The 22,019-nt window shown below is 39.9% G+C and overlaps 1 protein-coding gene across 1 annotated transcript; it reads left to right on the forward strand.

Moving 5' to 3' along the window:
* The first annotated feature begins 1,537 nt into the window (after positions 1-1,537).
* Positions 1,538-21,362, forward strand: TOMM70 (translocase of outer mitochondrial membrane 70). Its single transcript, XM_065742041.1, has 12 exons — positions 1,538-1,789; positions 9,004-9,177; positions 10,712-10,838; positions 12,165-12,274; positions 13,594-13,742; positions 14,879-15,086; positions 15,691-15,825; positions 18,705-18,812; positions 19,424-19,540; positions 20,173-20,270; positions 20,606-20,728; positions 21,198-21,362. Exons 1-12 carry the CDS (start codon positions 1,541-1,543, stop codon positions 21,349-21,351), a joined length of 1,752 nt encoding a protein of 583 aa, XP_065598113.1. The 5' UTR covers positions 1,538-1,540; the 3' UTR covers positions 21,352-21,362.
* Positions 21,363-22,019: the final 657 nt, after the last annotated feature.

Consider the following 22,019-nt stretch of genomic DNA (forward strand, 5'->3'; position numbering starts at 1 on the left):
TCAAGTGGGTGTAGATGTGAGGTTTAAGTTCTCCCATTACCATACTCTGATGTAGGACTCATCATTCTGAATAACACGGGTGAAGGAACTGATTGGTCGCAGATAAACTATGTGAGTTTCACTTTGTCTGGGTCATACAAGACTGTGAGTAGCACAAGTACCTGTAGCGCCATGGGTATACACAGCATATTCTTGGATGTTGCACATCAGAGCTTAGAGACTCAACAAAACCTACAGCAGGATGTGTTCTTGGTGGAAGTGTGGATGGACAGGAGTGACAAGAATACCTGCAAAACTGCACAGTAAAAATGGACCTGAATAAAAAGAACATGTAGGGTGATTCTCCAAGTGGGGAAGAGTATTCTAGGCCATATTCTCAGAGCCTAAATTTGTACACGCTTCCTAAGGCTTGCAATCTGTACAGGTAGTGTATATGTAAAGGACTACCGTGGGTCATAAGAAACAACACGTAGGTGGAATTTAGACCATCCCAGTAGGAAACTATTGGCCTGTAGACATGCCACTTGTACTGTATGGTGTAAGGTTTTTGTTTTTTTTTCTGTTACATAAAGTGGGAAGTACTTCTGTTCTGAAATACTTGACAGGAAAAAATGGGAGTCACACAATTTCGGCAAAATATACTTATGCAAATCATGATAATTCACAAATTGAAAGAGCTATGGCTCGAGCTGTTTATTACCAGGCACCAAGATGTACTGAATATCCAGCAGAACAGCAGGTCATGCCAAGCAAATTGCCAGGGATCCATGAGAGATGGGAAGAGTAGGAAATAAAAAAAGGAGCCCCTGCTGCAGCGGAGTGAGAAAATCCTGTAGCAGATAGGAAGTCAGGATGTCACGGTGCTCATGTCATCAACACTTGGGCAAATCCATACTCACTTTGGAAAACATTAACAAGGCTTTTGAAGTGTTTGCTTTGCAACCATGCCATTGTTTTTGCTTTCAGTGCTTTTTTCCCCCTTCTTAGCACTACATGTCTTCACTTCTATTCAGTTTCTATCCAGCCTGCTAGGAAATTTTTAATCATGCAATGACAAGTGCTACTCGAGTATAATATGAGACCAGAGGAGGATCCTCTGTATCATGAGCTGAGTGCTGCAGAGGTAGATGGAGATAGGAAGGGAAAACTGACATTCCTATCAATAAGGGTACTGAGCTGGCACAGACATGGTGAATATGCAACAGATACACTGTTCCACATTTAATGATTTCCATCACGGATTCAATTGATAACTTTAAAAAGAAGCAGTTACACGACTGCGTTTACCTGATCTAGAGGGATGTGTCCCTGCCTATAGCAGGGGGTTGGAACTAGATGATCTTAAAGCCCCCTTCCAAACCATCCTATAATTCTGCGATTCTATCACCGCGCTGCCCAGCATCTGTGATCCTCCACTCCGCCAGGCGGCGCTGCAGGCTGGCCAGGCCGGAAGTGCCCTCCTGCCCCGCGCTCTCCCGGCCTCCCCGCGTGTCCGGTGACCCCGTCCCTCCCCTCCCACAGGCGGCGGTGCGAGAGCGTCATGGCCGCCTCGAAGCCCGTGGAGGCGCCGGGTGGCGGCGGTCCCGGTACGGGGCTGTCCCGCTGGCAGCTGGCGCTGGTGCTGGGGGCACCCATCCTGCTGGGAGCCGGCGCGGTCTACCTGTGGGGGCGGCGAGCGGCCCGCCGCGGCGGGAAGGGCGCGAGCGAGCGGAAGACTCCTGAGGGGCGGGCGAGCCCCGGGCCCTATGGCGGCGGCGCGCAGCCCGATGGGCCCGGCCACGAGGAGATGGTGAGCGCGGCCCCTCCCCCGGCGAGGCCGTTGGGGGCGGGGGGGAGAGGGCGCAGGCGTCGCGCCTAAAGACCGGCCCGGGGTTAATCTGAGTAGAGATGCTGTCAGTGCTTGCGTTCATCCCACTGCGAACGCCCTTGCTGAGGACTTTCAGGTAAAACTCCACGAAAGTTGAAGGGCAACTTCAGAATCAAAGTCCGGGTGTGATGCGCGGCTCCCTTGCATAGTTGTCCGCGGGAAGTGTTTCTGGCAGGCACGTGTCCGCAGTCGCAGATGTGCTGCGGCTGTCGTGCAGTACTGGGCAGCGGGTAAGCACACCTACGGTGTTAGGTTTGGCAGTCTGCTCGAGTAAGAGTGTAATCAGTGCTCTTAAGTTCTTATTGACATACACGAGCTAGTTTTTAACTCAGCTGACTGCAGCTAGCTTAGAGCCATACGGGCATTGTTAAGTAAATCCCATTACGATATTCTTACACTTTTTTTCCTCTCATTCTTATATACTACCTAGACTGTGCTGGTCTCTGTGTCAGTGAGAAAAGCTTAGAAAGTATGAAAAGGTAATTTTTAACCCTTAACACTTCAGTGATAAAGGTTAATGTTATACAAGTGATGGACAGGCAGTGACAGGAACACAAGGGAATGGTGAAGAAGGTGACAGCTTCACAGATAGGCCGTGATAGAACTGCAGTGAGTCTTAAAACCTTTGCTGGACCTGGAGGCAGTTGCTTGGATATACACTGATCTGTTCTGAACAAGCAGTGCACGAAGGACAAAATCAAACTTTGTTGTAGTAGGCTGCAAACAGCATCTGGTGCTTCTGTGACGGTATGCTTCCTGCAGGTGAGCCCCAGGTTTCTGGCTACCTCTGAACTTTGTACAGGAGCAGTGACTTTACTGTTGGTTTATGTTAGTTCTGCATTTCTCAGTGATATTTCTGGATTGCATTGTGTACCATCGAGTAGCTTGTACTCATTCTTTTGCTGAATGTGAAACGAGAAGAATCGTATGTAAACAACTTTTTTGGTTTAAAACATTGCGTTGTCTGCCTCTTTCAAATCGCTCCCCAAAGTAACTTACTCTTGGACTCTCTATGGTTGAACAGTGTGACCCAGAGTTCCTTGGAGAGTGTCATTGTGTACTGCAAAGAAATGATGAAAATTACTGAGGAAAGCAGAAGAAGGCGGTATCGGGTTTGCTTGATGATATATGACAGTGGACTAGCTGATCTAAATATGGCTGCTGCAGAACAGTTCATGTGGCAGCTGCTTCCCTTCGTGTGTGTAGGAAGGGTTGCCTTCCTGTTCCTCATATCCAAAGATCTGATGTCATGTAGATGTCATGGTCCATACATGTTTTATTAGTTAAAGATACTATTGGTAAGACCCTTGATTTAAAATACAGTCTTTGGAGATGCTTTCCTTGTTAACTACCTGCACTACATTATATTGATCTACCTTTCTAATATGTTGGGGTATATTTTTCATTCAGTTGGATTATTGAATACTGATCTGTGTGGTGATTAAGCATCAGTAATTCATTTCACAGCTTGAACACGAGTGGGAAGTCCTTTAGAAAAGACTTTGGTCAGTAGTGGATGGGCTACCAACAGCTGTGAATACCTGATTGTCTGGTAACTATTCTTATACATGCAACTTAGCACTTAGATTTTAGGGTGGTTTTTTTTTTTTTTTCTGAGAATTTAGTTAAATCAGCTTCTTCTGCATGCATTTGTTGCTTCGTTCACTGTTTCTGAAGACATGTCCTCGACGTTTTTTTTTTTTCTGTTCATCAAAATACCTGAAGTCTTTATTGTTTTTTATTTGTACTTATTGCTTTTTTGCCTGCAGTTGAAGCTTTTCTTTTACCTGCCGCAGAGGCCTCACAGTTTTCTCCCTGTTGTGTCTGCACTATAGGAGTTTCCTGCCATAGATGTAGTGGCTGACTGTGACTGGCATCATGTTAGCAGAAGCCCTTAGCACAGGTGCTATGTTGGGTAAAGCTCTAAGACTCCTGACTTTGCTTCTTGTATAAGCTTAGCTCCTCAACAATGCAGTGAGCTGGTATTCTTATACTTCTTAAACATTGATGATGTATCTATGGATGTTCTAATAAAGGTCAGAAAACCATATTGCATCTGTTTGTTACGGAAGTTGTCATTATGGCTCATAGTTTGGATGGAATGTTTTTTAATTACTCAGTGACAGCGGTTGTTTTTCAAATGCTCTACTTTGCGGGGAATATTGGCATAACTTAAATTTTTTCAAGAAGTAATATGCTTTGCATGTATTGCGTTGGTTCATACCCAGTTGATCTGTGTTCTTTGCTTATTCCGTGGTAACTTCTGAACAAGTTTGTCCTCCTCGTGTGAGAGGAGTGGACACTGGTTAGTCAGTGGGTAATGCATTGGATGCTTCAGTATTTTCTTTTTCCACTTAAGTTGAAATCATTTCTTTTAAGCAATCTGTGATAGACCGTATCTCACCCATTCACTGTTTCATTGAGTTTGTAGTCTGACCCTGTGCTTGATATACCAGGAAGCACTGAGCAGAGATTCTTGAACTGATCAGTCTGTTCTGTGGCGTTGTCCATTGCAGACAAAGCTGTTTCAGTCTACAGCTGGATTTTGCTGTCATGCACATTTTTGCTCAGTATTTTCCTCTGGGCTGGGTATGCTCACTGGAGTGCAGTGCTGGGTGAATGTGACCAGGCTCATTGGCTTGTGCGATGCCACATACCAGGATCAACAGCCGACAAGTATGGCTTCTTTCCAGGATCTATTTTAATAGCATTTGCTGATTGTTACCTATCTCAGTGCTGAGACACTGGATCACTGTGTGAAAGAATTATCAGCCTTTGTCTAGATGTATTTATGTTGGTACTTATTTGGCATTAATCTAAGCAAAAAGTGTAAAAAGTTGTGTCTGTTGTATTGTGCACATGTTGTATAATAAATCTTATCAACCTGCTGTAAGTAGTGTTCATGTCAACTGCAGGAGACAGGTGTAGAAAACTTAAGAGCATTTGTACTAGCAGTAGAACAATTGCTGGATTCCTGGCAGCTTGGACAGCTTGCTTATTCATGATGGGCATGGATGACACTCTTTTAAAAGGAATGTGACAGGTGAAGAGCACTGACCACTTGTACTGTAAGTCTGAACTTGATTGTTTGTAATGCATTCTAACTTGAGCTCTGGATTTGTAGCTTAAGTTGATGGAATATTTATTCTCCTAGTGTTTTTATTGCTAAGGAGAGTCTTAAAACTGTTTATGCTCGGTTAAAACCTTTCAGCCTGGTTCTGAGATAAGATTTGAAGTGGACATTAATAAGAAAAGAAAAAAAGGGAGGGAAGATGGATATTGAGTAGTAGTGGAAACTGCTTTTTTTGTGCCTGATCAAATCAAGAGGGCCCTCTTGTTTGGAGAGGATAAAGAGGTCTAGAGCACGGTTTCTTAGGAAGTTGATGAATTGAGATGGATGGCTGTAGCATTAGTCCTTCTCAATGTTGTCTATTAGCATAGGGCTCATACAAATCATACAAATCCTTTTCAGCCAAAAGAAAATACTGAAGCTCGCCGCTGGTGTTTCTCTTGTGCAATCCTGCTGTCATTGGCTGGCAGCAAGTTTCTTGTCCTGCTTTCAAAAACAGTGTCCTTCATACACGACCAAACTTGTAATTTATTCATATCGGCAATGCTAGAGGTTGCTGTGCTTTCTTTGTGCAGCTGCCAGTCTTTTGCTGTGAAGCGTCTGCTGTTTGCATGGCAGTTTTTGAGCAGTTTGTGAGGAGAGCACATTTGCTGAAGTTAGAGCAATAGTTAACAGATGTTGGCCTGTGCTGTCCGGTCTGTAGAAAACCAGGAATCTGCTTATTTAGTTAGTTAGATAACTGACTGCTTCTCAAATATACAAGTGTCCTTTGGCTTGAAGTCTAGGTTTTAAGACTTGTAGCAAACAGTTGCTGAAAGCAGTCCTAAATACAGAGATGTAGTGGGTTTTTTTTGTTTTGTTTTTGTTTTTTAGCTAATTTCAGAGTTGCATATGAATTCTGAAACATTATCAAGACATGAAAAAAGCATTTATTTTTACTGAGTTAAATTTTATTGATTATACTTAAGTATTATAGAGACATTTAAATGCTGAGTGTTGGGAATGTGTGTTAGACAGCAGAGTAAACCACGACACGTCAAAAAATCATCCTGCTTTTGGATTTAAAGGAAAATAGAGATTTTGTTTTCATGTGGCTGTGTCAAACGTCTGTATGGCAGCCCAGTCCAAATCTTAAGAAATCAAATAATAACAAGAGAAATGGTACTCTAGAGGAGATATGTTAGCAAAAGTTACTGTAATTGCTTCCTTTATATTGGCATCTGTGGGTGCTGTCCTCTGGCTCTGTGGTGAGAAAACCCTGGAAGTTCCCACATTCTCCATGTCTGCAGTGCAAGTGTCAACCTGGGAACTCTTTGCTGATAAAATAGCATTAATGCCCTGAAAGTATACCTTCTGTCTTTTGATGGGATAGAGAGTTGCTGTTCTCAGTGGTGAGAATGAAATAAAATTCCTTTCTTGTTAAGTTGGGAGTAGAAGAAAGTCATGTGGTTTATAAGCTCTGGGGCTTTGAGACATAAATGCACCATTTTTGTTATTTTTATTGCACATTTACTATATGGTTTGTATGGGATTTGTTTTTCTGGGTATGAGATGTTAAACAACTTTTTTTTTTTATAGATTCCTATCAAATAGTTTTATTCATGATACGGAGCTGTATCAGCCCTTGCATGTAACATGGCAACTGTTTGGAAATGGTACATTGCATGCATTGGAAGGACTCTTGCAGAATAGTGTGACAGGTTGCAGAGATGCAGCCACTCATGAGTTAGGAATCTTGCTTGCTTCAGGCAGTGTAAGAAAAAAAAGTTTGTTTCCTTCTTGCATGGGCATTATTAATGACTTCATTGCATGACATCGCATGTTGTTCTCTTCCTGCACCTCCATCCCCAAGTTACTTGCCTCATGTAATGCATGAGGTGGTGAGTGATCATTGAGTTGTCATTTCCTTGTAGCTCATTGTATGTTCTTTGGTTTTAATGCTATTCATCAAACCTTGTTCTGGTAACAGCTACTGATTTTGAAGGGTTTCCCTTTGCATCATGCCCATATTCTCCAAGGCCCTGGGTCCCTGTTTGCATGCACTTAGGCTTTTCTGAAGGCTTGATGATTTCCAGGAGCCAGCAGAGCACCCCAGAACTACAGAAGTCTTGCCGCCAGATACAGCTCTGCTCCTAGCTCCTAGCACGAGAGCAGCCATTGCATTTGGCTGTTATACAGCAGTCCTCTTTTGTGGTGTGTCTCTTGGCAGTGGCAGCACAGGGCGGTCAAAGTGCATGGGGTGGAGCAGACAGAGCAGCCAGCCTGAGATGCAGGTTGGGGTAGTACATCCCTGGGCTGTAACCATAGAGTACTGTTTTAGCTAGCAATTTATCAGTTGTAAGAAGTTTTGATACAGGGAGCACAGGTCTGAATGCTCATCAGCATGGCTCACTTGTCTTGGATGTTTTTCTGTTTGGTACCAGGTAGCTTGGAACAGTAATTAATTTTTTAGGTTATTTCACAGGGACATTTCCATTGCGGTTTGCTGTGGAAGTCCAGACAAATTCAAGCTGACTTCTCTGTATTTAAATTTGTTTGTTACGTGTATTATTTAAAAGAGAAGCAGGAGTTGTAGGAAGAACCGTACTTGTAACATGAAGTAAACATAACTTTCCTTTCAGATTTAGGTCTGATTTATAAAGTAAGAATTTACCATATATTGAATGTCTTGGCTCCCATAAAGGTATTTACACTGTGATTCTAGTTTGCGTACTCACACAGATGAAAGCAATGAATGAAAAAGGGTGCAGATAATCATCTTTTATCAACTGGAATTTAAATGTCTAAAATAAAAACTTAGAGAGCAATGCAGGTTATTTTGATCTGTGAGCAGTGGAGATGGCACAGATGGCATTCCTGTAAGCCTGGTAACTGGTGAGGCGTTACTGAAGAGCTTTGCTGGCAGTATGGATATTTAAGAAATACTCTTCCTTATATGGTTTCACTGGTAAGTCTCTCTTCAGGAGAATGCCTGTAGAATATTTCTATTATAGCTTAACACTTGTTTTTTGTAGGAACTTAAGGCTGGCATGTACTGTCTGATGTTTCCCGTGCTAGGTTGGAAACCAGGCCTTAGAAGAGGCCTGTATTGCAACTCCTAGCCTTCCCTCCAGGTTTTCAGTTTTTAAACTCATTTAGATGCTAAAAATGATCAGACTGGCATGAAACAAGCAGACATCAAGGGAAACAGGTTGATGAAAAGATGCCTTGAGGTGTGTCTGACAGCAGTCTGGGTATAGTTGGTGATGTTGGCAGTAAATGAGGGGCATGAAGAGAGACAAGTATGGTCAAAGAAGCATGGCATTTATGGTTGTCAGCAAGCTCTAGATGATCTTTTCAGTGTGTATAATTCAACAAATTAGTGAATCGTGCAGCTGATACTTAAGGCATTACTGACCCTGGTTTTGTACACTTTCTCTCCTCAGAGAAGTTGATCAAATGGCATGTGTGCTCAAACCTCTGTTTGTTTCAGTCTGGTAGGCCAGTCTGAACTGACCCACAGTGTCTGTTGCTGAAGGTAAGCTGTGGAAGGGAAGTCAAGGTGAGCATCAGGATCTTTTGCAGCTCTTCATGTCTTGAATATGAGTCATAGCCCTTTGATTAAAGAGAGTCTTTATATGTCTGATTCATTGTAATCTATGCTTATGATAACTGGTCTTTAAATCTGGAAGTTACATGCACAGGTAGCAGTACTTGTTTCCTCACAAATGCAGGCAATCAACAGGCAGCACAGAACTTAGAGATTCATTTAGCAAGGTCACAGGCTAGCTAGCTCAGTTTTCCATCCTTTGCTAAGAATGACAGAACTGTGATGGTTCAGCACATTCTCTTAGTGGATGGATGATGGTGTAAAGCTGTAAAGGAATTGGCTGTGAAATTAATTAAGTAGCCCAGTGGAAGGGAGAAATTATTTTGGTTATTTTTTCCCAATAAAATGGAGCGGAGATTTTCAGAAGTCCAGACTATAATTTAACCCTGAACTCCATTTCATATAAGATGAGCACCTTAAGCACGTTGCTTGTGAGCAGCAAAGCTTTTCTTACTTTCTTCTTTTTCTCTTTTTCAGAGCCCTCTTGATAGAGCCCAAGCAGCCAAGAACAAAGGAAACAAGTACTTTAAAGCTGGAAGATACGAGCAAGCTATTCAGTGTTATACTGAGGCTATCAGCCTGTGCCCTCCTGAGAGAAATCTTGATCTTTCTACCTTCTATCAAAATAGAGCTGCTGCCTATGAACAGCTGGTAAGAAAGCAGTGAATTACATGTTTGTTCTAAAAAGTGGAATTTTAAATTGTCTGTTGTCAGTTTTGTCCACTGAAAGATCCCAGGTAGTGGTATGGACTGCGTTCACAGCAAGGTGCCAATGCTTCAGCTGTTTTTCACTTGTTTGTCATACTTTTCCACATACAGTTAAAATGATATTCTGTTAACTGGAGTCTGTCTTAAGTGATTCTTACCCTCTGGAACAACTTTCTTGTTTATGTGTTAGTTTTGTTTCTCTTTACAAGACTGTTGCTTTAACTGTTGGGTAGAAGACGAAATGTTTCAGAGGACACTGCTTCAAAAAGAAATATCGCAGAGCATCTACTAAAGCCCAAGCCTTAAGTTTTGCATATGTGGAAGTAATTACTTGATAGCTGTGCACATGTAATATTAGTTTTTAGAAATCATCTAGCTTTTTTTGTGATATCAGTAGATTTGCTTTTAAGGTCAAGTAGGTGAGCTGTATAAAGGAATGGAAAAATCGTTTTTATATAGTCTGGAGTATCGAGTGAGAGACTGATTTAAGAAACTGAGGCTTGAACAGACTCTTTAGTAGGGTCTGTGGCAACAGAACAAGGGAAAATGGCTTTGAGCTGCAGGGGAGTTGGACTAGATGGCCCTCAGAGGTGCCTTCCAACTCTAAGGATTCTATGGTCCTATGACAGAGGATGGATAAAACCATTATTGTTTAATGAAGTACCACATATAATACTAATTCGAGCTATAATTAATGATTGCCTAAGAATGTGTGTGGTTATTCTTTTTCAGTTATTAGGAAAACCCATTTTGATCATTAATTTTGAATCATGGCATGGTTTGGGTTGGAAGGGACCTTTAAGATCATCCAATTCAACCCCTTGCTATAGGCAGGGACAGCTTCCTCTAGACCAGGTTGCTCCAAGTTCCATCCAGCCTGGCCTTGAATGCTTCCAGAGAGGGGGCATTTCACAACCTCATAGCAGATAAATGTATTTTTTAGTTTTTAATAATCATAGCCAGTTCTACTCGTACATACAAATTGTCATTCCTTTATAGTTACAGTGTAGTGAATTGCAATACCAAATAAAAAACTAACAGATAAAAAAATAAATGAGCATAAAAGATACCCCAAAACTAACAGTTTTAGTACTTCGTTAAACTTGTTTGTTGATTTTCGTTGTGTTTTCATCTTTTTTCTTCTATTGTTTATGTACCAGTCTTTCAATCCCAGTGTTATTTCCTGCGAATGTCTGCATCAAGTCATTATCTTCTCCTGTATGCTTTGTACAAAAACTGTCTGGTTCCATTTTTCTGTAGGAATTCCTTTTCTGTTTTGTGGCTTTAATGGTGGAGGCTTCCAGTGGTGCCTGGCAGTTTCTTACAGAGAAACATGCAGAAATAGAAGTGAGTAGGTAGAATCAGAGCCCTGGGACCTGCAACTACTGTTATGTGGGCATGACCCTGGAGTTAGTAGCAGAAAGCTAATAGCATGCAGCTGAGCAGGGCTTCTTTCATTGTGTTTTTCTGCCCACAGCAAAAATGGACAGAGGTGGCACAAGACTGTACAAAGGCTGTGGAGCTTAATCCTAAATATGTAAAAGCTCTCTTCAGACGTGCAAAGGCTCATGAGAAGCTAGACAATAAGAAGGAATGTTTAGAAGGTGAGTGTCTCTCGATATATATAATCAAATGCTCAGGCCCTTTGAGATGACGAAGCTTATGTATTTATTTATTTATTTACTTCTTGTATCTACAGTAATACTTTTTAAATGCCATTCATTGTTACAACAAATAAATTTTCTTCTCTTTTAAGAAGAAACATTTTACTGTTTTTCAAGTTGTCATCAGTTTAGATCTGAAATAGCTGCTGCAAAATGGATCTTTCTGTAGCCACTTAGGGTATCTTTTTCCAAGAAGCTCCCTACTTATTAGAACAGAATTCATACAGCATGCTGAGTAGATAGCTCTGGCAATAATCATTCTGATTATATATAGTAACAAAGTTTCTTCCTTTTAGAGAAACAGTACTCTTCCAAAAACAAAAATGTTGCAGGTAGAGATGTTTACCCAGAGATTAGTGTTACAACCATATAAAAGGGAAAACAGTTTCAGTTACATATATGAGTTACACATATTGGAGCAGATTAAAATAAAAATCCTTTTTTTTTGTTAACGGTGTGTATTTAGCAGAACCTACTGTGTCAAACCTTTGCAAATACTGTTCTACTGATGCAAGATTAAAAGGCAATTGAATTTTCAGCCAAATTAAATTTTTTTATGCCAGTGCTCACTATCAAAGGACAGAAAATAAGGTAGTGTTCTGATAAATTACAAATCTCAATAAAATAATTTTCATTATCTGTAACAGCTAAGAATTATATTTGCTGATAATAGAAGATAAAATTATTTTTATAGGTCTGCTGGCAAGATGCCTCTCTGACTTGTAAGGCCATTGTGACTAAGAAGGGACTGTTTAGGTCATTCAGCCAAGTTGTTTGCAGTCACTCATGGACTGTAGAAAATGCAGTAACTGCTTGCTCTAGAATGGCTGTACTTCCAGAGTACTGAAATAATGTTACTAACCTTACAAAGCTGGAATAAACTGACAGGTGATAAAAGCACTGAGAATGAGCTGCTGTTCTTCTGGTAGTATGGCTGCTTTTAAATGCAGCTCCCTTACGATGTTAGAAGCAGCAGTGTTTGTAGCAGTTGTTTTCAGCAATATTAGTAATATTTAGTGATATTGCATTAATTAGGGGAAATAACGTGCCCTAAGTGCATTTCACACTGCAAAGTGTTATTCAGGCAACAGTGCGTTAGTGTTTTCAGAGGCTCTGTGTGAATGAAAATGATATGGGTTAGCGCTTCAAATGTGCTAGCAAGATACTTCTTTTAAAGTTACTTCTTTCCCAAGGCAGAGGTAGGCAGAAAAAGATAGAAATATAATAATTTTTATTATTATCTCCAATTTTTATGATGTTTTCTAGATGTCACTGCAGTCTGCATTTTAGAAGCCTTCCAAAACCAGCAGAGTATGTTATTAGCTGATAAAGTTCTCAAACTCCTTGGAAAAGAAAAGGCCAAAGAGAAATACAAGGTAAGGGTTGTGATGCTGCTGACAAATTCTGATCTCACCTGACTGCTGAAATGCTGTTTGTTGACATTCTGACGATTGTTGCAAGTTGGTCACTATCTTCATCTGCTTTTGTAAAGTGTAAAAATTGATGTGAATATTTTTTCACAAAGCTGGTATTGTATCATTGTTGTTTTGTACTGAGATCTGTCCAAACATTTTGAAACCTTTGTAGGGAAGAAGGGCCTATTTCTATCAATGGGATTATTTCCTTGTAACGATAAAACTTACGATGATGTTCAGGAGGCAGTCTGAAGTTTATGTGCTGCGGCTTTTCTGGACTTGAAAGATAACAGATGTAAGAACGGCAGCAGTCAGATGTTCAGTTACATATCAGATGTTGAGGTAGGAAATAGCAATAAATGAAAACGGGTAAAAACCTTTATTACGTAATGATAGCTTAAAATGAGAAGGATGGCGGTAGAGGGGGTTTTACTCCCATGTTATTCTTTGCTTTGTAAATAGAAATCTCATGCAGGAAGAATTAGGTCGACAGTGGAATTCCTGGGTTTTAGAATGTGGCTAAATAATATTGTTGGTTTTGTTATAGTCTTTAAAAAAGTCTAAAAATATTGCTGAAAATAAATGATGCAAAGCAAAGTCTCATCTTCTTGTTCATGGTCAGACTTTCTGATTCTGTCTTGAGAAATACACTTTCATCTCCCGCAGATTGTTTGCAACAGTCACTGTCATTTTCTGATCCATTTATGTAAATAGGTGCTTATGCTTGCACTCTTCTATTTGTCCACTGAGATTTATTTGCATAAGTGTTTGGAAACTCTAGCAGCAAGGATTGTGGAAGTGTAGAGATAGCCAGGAAGAGTCACTTAGGCCTTAGTTTGAGATGTGTTAAATTATGCTTGCTTGTTATTTGTGACTGTTGTTTACCCACTGAAATCCACATGGGCTCTGAAATGCTGAATTTCTTTTCTGTAGGAACTCACGTAATTGTATGACATCAAGGTAACAAAAGATAAATCATACTTATAGTATGATAGTGGTAGCATCATAAAACAGATACTCTTTCTGTCAGGAGTATTATGATATAACTTAATAGAGAAGTGGAGAGGAGTATATTCAGACTTCTCTTGCAGGAATGATTGAACTGTAATTCGCTTTTGCAAAAACTTTTTATGTCTGTACAAAGGATTTTGCTCCCGAGAGGTGTTACTTCTCATGCTTCAGGTAAAACGTTTGGTGTCTGGGCCAAGCCCCAGGTTAGAGTTAGGATGTTGGCACCTGATTTTACTACCTGGTGAACTGACGTCATATTTCTTTTTCAGAATCGTGAGCCTCTGATGCCCTCACCACAGTTCATTAAATCCTATTTCAGTTCTTTTACGGATGATATCATCTCCCAACCTTTGCTTAAGGGTGAGAAATCAGATGAAGATAAGGATAAGGAGGGAGAGGCTTCTGAAGTAAAAGAAAAGTGAGTTGGGAATTGTTTGTTGTTGAAATTGTTTCTCGTGGTTTTGACATTCTTTTCAGTTTAAGTTGCTGTTATTTTACAGTACCTGCCCTGGGAGATCCTGTGGTAATAAAGTAAACCTACGAAGTAAAATCAGTATTAGAAAGGAAGCTTAGGAAGGCTGACTGGCTGGTTCCAAACTGTAGGTGGCTTTGATCCTTTAAACAGAGAAAGTGCAAAATGGGGAAGACAAGACAAATATTTTCTAAAATACTATGGTAGAGATTAAGAGAGAACTTGAATGTGCTGGAAGTGGTTCCTGAAGGAAGGAATATATTATGCTGAAGGAGAATTCTGAAGGAAGAGTGCAAATCATTCTCTGGATTGAAAGGGAGAAGACAAGCTTGGAAAAAAGCTCTCTGTTGATGAGAACTGAATAACAGCAACTGAGGCTGAAAGGACATTTATCGTTTTAGAATCACATTGCTCCTAAACAAATTTTGTTCTGACAAAAGAAAAGCTCAAGTGCTTTCGCACTTATTTTTTTTCTGAGTGAAGTTTGAGTGCTGTGTAAATGGCTCTTTGACTTACTGTGCTGCTTTCCAGATGATTTTTTGGAAGGTAACCATTGCTCTTAATACAGAGACCAGTAGAAACAGCACAATGATTTATTTATTTTTTTTATCAGGATAGTATGGCCTGATCTACAGGCAGATTCAGTGAATCCAGGACATAGAGCTGGGAACAAGGCAGTACTTACTGTAATTTTTAAAATCTGAAATCCATTCTTCCACATGTAAACTGCACGTTGCTAGGTTCACTACTCATTTTTTTCTGACCTGGTGTACCATCTTAGCCCTTCAGTTTTAAAGTAGAGATTCACATTGTCCTTAATGTGAAAAACATTCAAGGGACAAATGAAGTGAGTAGGTGGAAAAAAAATCTTTCTTCCTTTCTTTCTTTCCAGTGTTATTTGGGCATTTTATGTCTAAACTGTTTTTAATCTATGATGGTTCTGTCCAGGAATATTTGTTACTTTTCTTAAAATGCTAGTGTTATAACTTAGTATAGCAGCAATTAGTATTTAAGTTTTAAAGAAAAGTCTGAATTGAAATTGCAGTGTTCAGTGAATGCAACTGTTCTTACATCATTTACAGCTCTGGCTATTTGAGAGCAAAACAATATATGGAAGAGGAGAACTATGACAAAATTATCAGTGAGTGCACAAAAGAAATTGAAGCAAAGGGAAAATACATGGCAGAAGCTTTGCTTCTGCGAGCTACTTTCTACTTACTTATTGGCAATGCAAATGCTGCCAAACCAGACCTAGATCAGGTCATCAGCATGGAAGATGCAAATGTGAAGGTAAGAATCTGTCACAGCTGGATTGAAGTTTGGGTTGAGAAAAACATATGTTAGATAATGAACTTGAAGTATAGTTGAGATCTTTCTTTTTTTTTTTACAAGTTCTGAGGTGCTTTAATGGAAATGTTTTAGTTTCTCTTACTGTTTTGTCTATTTTTTTTCCTGACAAATAGCTTTTTCAAGGGGTTATTTCTGAATCTTGCTAAGTAATAGAAGCAAAAGAACAAAGAAAGCTGAATCAATTTGAGGCTTATGCAATCTGAAAATTAAGTTCATAAATATGGAGACATTAATTGCACTTGTGTATTGAACTGCTGCTAAAATGCTGATTTATTTGTGTGCATAGGGAAACTTACCTTTGAATTAATGTTTTGGGGGGTGAAAATCCAACGAGATGAAAGCATTGGATGATATATTTGAAACTAGGCACAGGAATATATTTGTTTTACACTCAACATTACATTTATTTCATCTTAAGGATGAATGAAATCTGTCTTGTAGGAGAAAGCAGTCATGTGAAAGGTTTAGTGTTATGGTAACAAAATCCTTACTTGGGAGGAATGTTGGGGTGGTTAATACTTCTTTGAACTTGTTTTTTTCACAGCTTCGAGCTAATGCTCTGATCAAACGAGGAAGTATGTATATGCAGCAGCAGCAGCCTGCGCTGTCCACTCAAGACTTTAACATGGCTGCTGATATCGATCCTCAAAATGCAGATGTTTACCATCATCGAGGACAAGTAAGAATCATTAGAGATTTTTGTCCCAAGACTCAAATATTTCAGTGTATACTTAAATTAAGAGCGGTACGTAGGCACAGGCTGTATGTAGACACAGTCTGTACTGTCTAAAGTAGAAAAAGTTGAAGTCCTAATTTGGAACTGTTGTGAGTGAACGTGCAGTCAAATCTGCAGGTTGAGATCAGGCAGAAGCAGCTTATTGCTGTAGGAGACCAGGGCACCAGAAGTTTAGCCCTCTGTCAGTGTGAACTCTGACTTAAAAGTACTAGAGCTTGTATACGCTTGAACCACTCTGTTAAGGGGCCTGATATGTGAGAGCAGTAGCTACATAGATGGAAACTTTACCACCTTCTGTTAACCTTCTGTTAACTCAGTCTGCCCTGGTGCATAAAAGGCTTGCATCTGTTGTTTTCACCCTTTCTAACTTGACACTGCTATGTTCTTCAGTAGCTTGTAGGCCAGACAAAGCCTGGTTCCACTGAACTGTAATATAATAGATGTTAGAAAGAAAAGAGCGTTTCTCCATATGGTAATGTTTCTAAGTTGTATTAGAAGGGATAAGCCTGGGTGGTGCATTTCAGCAGTGGCAGTATAGTGACAGCCTCTGATGGTACAGATTTTGACAAGCACAGCAGGCAGGCTCTTGTTCATCACTGGTAAAAATGCGTAGCTAATGGTGGTGACTGTGCTGAGAAATAGCATTCTGTAGCTGAGAATTTGCTTTATCAAAGTGTTATTGTGCTCTTTGTATCTGTTGTAGTTTCCATTGAAATAAATAAGATGCATTACTTTCAGATTTACCTACATATAACACAGTTAATGTATATGAGTAACATGTATATGAGTAACAAAACATATGTGTGTATATATATAAATTAAAATATTTTTAAAAGGGCAAAAAAAAAAAAAAAAAGCATGTAACTGTCAGGTTGGACATGTGTTCTAGAGCTTAGCAGGAAAAAGAAATTTAAAAAGTTGTATGGCCTCTGGAGCACTATCAGGTGAACTGGGAGGACTACAACTATGCTGTTTGCTGTTTTAAGGGGAAAAAAAATCATACAGCTAAGGCTCAGTTAGAATTAAAACCGGCCAGTACAGTGGGGGACAACAAAAAGGGATTATTTTAAATTAAGTTAGCAGCAAAAGGAGAAGCAGAGATAATGTTGCTCTGTTACTCGGTGAGAGTGGTCGCCTCAAAGATAGGGACACAATTAAAGCAGCAACGTTCAGTGTTTTCTTTTCCTGTGTTTTTAACACTGGAGGTGATGGTTTCTGGGACCCCAGAGCCCTGAGTTGGAGGACATTGACTGGAATAAGTCCCGGCCAGCTCCAAACTTGTGCAGGATTTGCTGCTGCAGCTGTGTGCATAGGAGCCTGTGGGGTCTGATTAGATTCATCCCAGGGTACCCTAAGAGCTGAGTGATGTCATCGTGAGACCTCTCTGTTATATTTCAATGTTCTTGGAAGTGTGGGGAGATAGTGGTCAACTGGAGGCTGGTAGACTTTGCCAATCTTCAAGAAGGCTGAAAGAAGACCCTGGTAATTACAGGTCTATCAGTCTCACTTTGGTGCCTGGCAAAATTATGGAGATTATTCTGGGAGTTATTTAAAACAGCTGTAAGACAATGCAGTCATTGGTCACAGCCAGCACGGGTTCTTGAGGGGAAAACCAGCCAAGGTTTTCCTTTTGATGTTCATTTTCTTAATTAGATTATTGTAAGAACAGTTTTGACCTTCCCTCACACTTCTCATAGCAGTTTCATGCACTCGGTACTGGTAAATTATATATATATAAACAATATAAATATACATGAGCATCATCTACATAATTGTAGTCTTGATAATAAGGCTTTCCCCTCAAGTCCTGAACTTAATCTCGTTTTATAACAAAGTTACTCTCGTAGCTGACCCAGGGAATTCAGGAGGTATGGTCTTGTTGCATTTTAGCTAAGGTAATGATACTGTTACTTGCTCACGGCTCAGACGCAAAAGGTTACAGTAAATGTGATTATTTCAACAGTTGGTGGCCTGTCACTAGTGAAGTCCACAGGGCTCCATTTTCAACAAGTTGTCTTCAGTATTATTGACCATGTCATCAGTGATTTGGATACAGAACTGAAAGGTATACTAACTTAGTGAAGGACACTAAGCTGTCTGCCTTGAGGGTAGAAGAGAGCTCTTGACAAACAAGAGAGTTGGGCAGTCACCAACCACATGAAGCTTAACAAGTGCAGGTGCTGGATTCCACACCTGGGATGCAGCAGCCCTGGATCTGTGTACAGACTGGGAAACAAGAAGCTGGAGAACTCCCTTACAGAAAGGGATGTGGGGGTGTGGCTGTTGGCAAGTTGAATGTAATCCAGCAGTGTACCCTGGCAGCTCAAAGGGCCAACTGTACTGTGGAGTGCACCAGGCTCAGCACTGTCACCTGGTAGGGGGAGAGCTTGTCCCACTCTGCTCTGCACTGTTTGGCCTCCTGTGGAGGAATTAGAAAGTCAAAATGCTAGTTGGGAAAGCTGACATCCAAATAGTTCAGAGGCATTAGCTGCAGTGAGGTAAAGTGACCTGAGAAATAGGAACAGTTTTGGAGGCTGGATGTTAAGCTCAAGCAATAATGGCAATATACCAGTCTAAAATGAAGGCATTTGCAATCGCTACGCATGAACGTTGCCTTTTGATGTATGAAGTCAGTGTTTCATTCGTGGCCTCACTGTTTTATGACAGTATTTTTTTTTTTTTTTTACTCATGGTTTTTATAAATTTCTAGATCTAAAACTGAACTGTGGACAATATGAGTGACTGATGCTAATTGAATTATCACTTAAATGTACGAAGCACAGATTAAATGCAGAAATAGGATTTTCTTTTATTCTGGTTAGCTGAAAATCCTGCTTGACCAAATTGAAGAGGCTGTGGAAGACTTTGATGAATGTATCCGATTGCGACCGGATTCTGCCTTGGCTCAAGCACAGAAATGTTTTGCTCTGGTAGGTAATGTTACCTGGGTGCTCTTTGGCTTTAAAGATTTCTTTCAAACATACTTTATTTCTCTGTTTTCTTCCAATTTTATGGAAAAGTAGTGCAATGAACACCTCAATATATTCCAATAATAAGACAGAGAAATAACAGAATCTCTTAGGGAATAAGGATTTGCTATTATTTCACAATGCTCATTAGTCAACAATAGGTTGTCTTGCCTGTGTTGTGATGGAAGAATACAAATTTGCACTCTTAACTGTATCACACAAAGCTTTGTTTAAGTCAATTTTAATGTTATGTAAAATATCCATCTTCAAGAAATTGGAAACAAAATTTCAAGCTGCTATGAGTGTCTCTGCATACAGAAATCTCCAGGAGGCAGCTTTGCATGGTGTGAGAAAGGAACGATTCTCAGCTTGTAAGTTCTAGGCTTTTGAAGTAGAGGGAATCTTGGGTCATGTGGGTTCCTCCTCTTACCCTTTCTCCCCTGCTAGCCCACTCTTCTAGGGGCTCAGAAACTTGGTAGGTTCCTAAGAGTAGGTTTGATAGGGTGTCACCTTCTTGATGAGCCATATTTTTCTTACTGTTTTTTTTTTCTTTTTTCCACTTCCTTGGCTAGTATCGCCAAGCATATACAGGGAATAATCCTTTGCCTGTGCAAGTAGCCATGAAAGGCTTTGAAGATGTCATTAAAAAGTTTCCAAAGTGTGCTGAAGGCTATGCTCTCTATGCTCAGGTACATTTTACTGATCTTTTTAAAAAACAGCTGCATTTTTGTGCCTTATGTCTTGAATAACATACAGCTCTTGAAATAAAAGACTTTGAAAAGATGTTCTGAGGTAGCACACACCGCTTGAATGTGTGGGTGTGGCTGCACTGGGACAGAGGAAGTAGACAGAATTGGTGCTCAGAAGGTAAGCAATGAGAGTCAGAGGTGGTGGTTAGGACAGAAAGATCTGGAGTATGCTTCCTATTGAATTCCTGCATATGTGTGATGTCTCATTTGATTAATGACAGGGATTCTGTCTGTAATAACTGAAGCAGATACACGTTTAAAAAAGGAGGAAGTTGAGATGTGTGTATGCATGTACAGACTTGTAGAGTGATTTTTGTTTTTATTTTTTTGCTTGCTCTTAACAACATTTTGCTTGGGGACTTCCCATTACAGATGGTTATGTGACCAGTAACTTTTGCACACAAAACCTAGCAGCCTTCTTCTAGAAAGACTCAAATTTGAAAGTTAATTGTGTTAACTGGTGTGCTTGGCTTGTTCTCTGAGAGCTACGTACAGTCTAATGTTAGAATTAGCTTTGCTGAGGGTGCATATTTTGGTTCCATATTGGTACATAGGTTTCTCTTATGTTGCAGGCACTAACTGATCAACAGCAGTTTGGCAAGGCTGATGAAATGTATGATAAATGCATTGATCTTGAGCCAGACAATGCCACTACATATGTTCATAAAGGGTATGTATTGGGTTTGCATTTCTTTGGGTTGGGGCAGTTGTCATATTTAGGTGAATCAATCCAAACTGAAAGTAGGTGTTTATAAGCTTAGCCAGGAGAAGCGGCTTTGCAAAACCAACTTTAGTGCTGTTGTTTCTACAGTTTCTCTTGGCTGAACTGGCAATGAGATGGAAGTTTCAGTAAAGTTTCATTAATTTTCATTCAATTGAGCATCTGCTTGAAGTGTATCTGACTGACGCTTTAACCCCATCTTAATGTCCACCGTGCTCCACCCTTAAACATGATCAGAGTTATGGAGAATGCGTAAAGTTGTAAATTTTCTTTTTTCTTTTCAGTTTACTTCAGCTTCAGTGGAAGCAAGATTTAGACAAAGGTTTAGAACTCATAAGCAAGGCCATTGAGATCGATAACAAGTGTGATTTCGCATATGAAACCATGGGAACGATTGAAGTGCAAAGGTAATGATGAAGCGCAGTGTTAAGAATTCCAGGTTATTTTTGAAATTACAGCAGTCATTTAGCTTTCTCCACAGATCTTAAACTTTTCTTAAGATCATCTCCTAGTGCAGTGGGAGGCCAGCTCTTAGCTGCTGTTTCTACTACTGTTCTGTAACTCTTGGGCAGAGCCTTGCTTTTATTTGTGGCGTAATTCTGATTTATGATCAGGCTGATTTCATACTTACTGGGTAACATGCAGATGAGTCTATGTGTTTAAATTCATCTCTTCTGTATTTAAAATTACTTCATTAATTCTAATTAGGCTTCCTCTCTATCTAAAGTAGTCCTTAAACATACCTTAATGGACTATTTGTACTGAGAGTCCTGAGCTGGACACCCAAACCTGACCTTTTGGGTTCAGAAAAGGTGCTGCAGCGATGCAAAGATTAATTTGCTGGTCTTAATTGGATGATGTTTTGGTTTATTTCAGAGGTAATCTAGATAAAGCTATTGAAATGTTCAACAAAGCTATCAACCTGGCCAAATCTGAAATGGAGATGGCCCACCTCTACTCGCTCTGTGATGCTGCCTACGCCCAGACAGAAGTTGCAAAGAAGTATGGATTGAAACCACCAACACTGTAAAAACAAACACAGAACAAACAAGAGGAGGAAATGACTTCACTTTAGAAGTTGCCCACTTCAGCCAGTCCTAAAGACGCTGTTGCAAACCATGTTGAATGGTGGAACTTAGTTTTTTTCCCGTTCGTGGTGTTGTCATTTGCTACATCGGTTAAATGTGTAGGTGTTGTGGGAGTTGGTTGTTCAAGGAAATATGCAGTGTTGCGTCTTGTTCCTTCTGCAGCAAAAACCTTAAAGTGTTTTAAGGGGAAAAAAAGTTGTGGAGGAACAAACAGAAGATATTTTTTGGCCATGCAAATAAAAACTTTATATTGGTTCATTTTGAGTGATTACGTTATGGGTGATTTTTGCTTTACTAAATAATAATGCAGCATGTGTTTTTTTTTTTTGTCCCCTGTTGATTTTAAAGGTAATACTAGTCAGCACTGTAAAATAGATTTCTCTTTTATATGTGATTAATCCTTTAGGGTTGATTTTAATTTTGCAAAAAGATTAAAAAAAAAACAATTTGCAAACTGTTCATTAACAGATTTTTTTTTTTAAGCCAGCAGCTGTGAAGAGAATTCTGTAAATATATGCAAGCATGCACAGTCTTCCCTTAAAACTCTTCCCACCCTTTGCATTACAACTTAAAAATAGTTCTGTGGCAGCTATTAGGAAATTAATTGGAT

This window comes from Cyrtonyx montezumae, unplaced genomic scaffold (genome assembly GCF_038088225.1).
Source record: "Cyrtonyx montezumae isolate F1298 unplaced genomic scaffold, pur_monq_1.0 scaffold_3, whole genome shotgun sequence".
NCBI classification, from domain to species: Eukaryota; Metazoa; Chordata; class Aves; order Galliformes; family Odontophoridae; genus Cyrtonyx; species Cyrtonyx montezumae.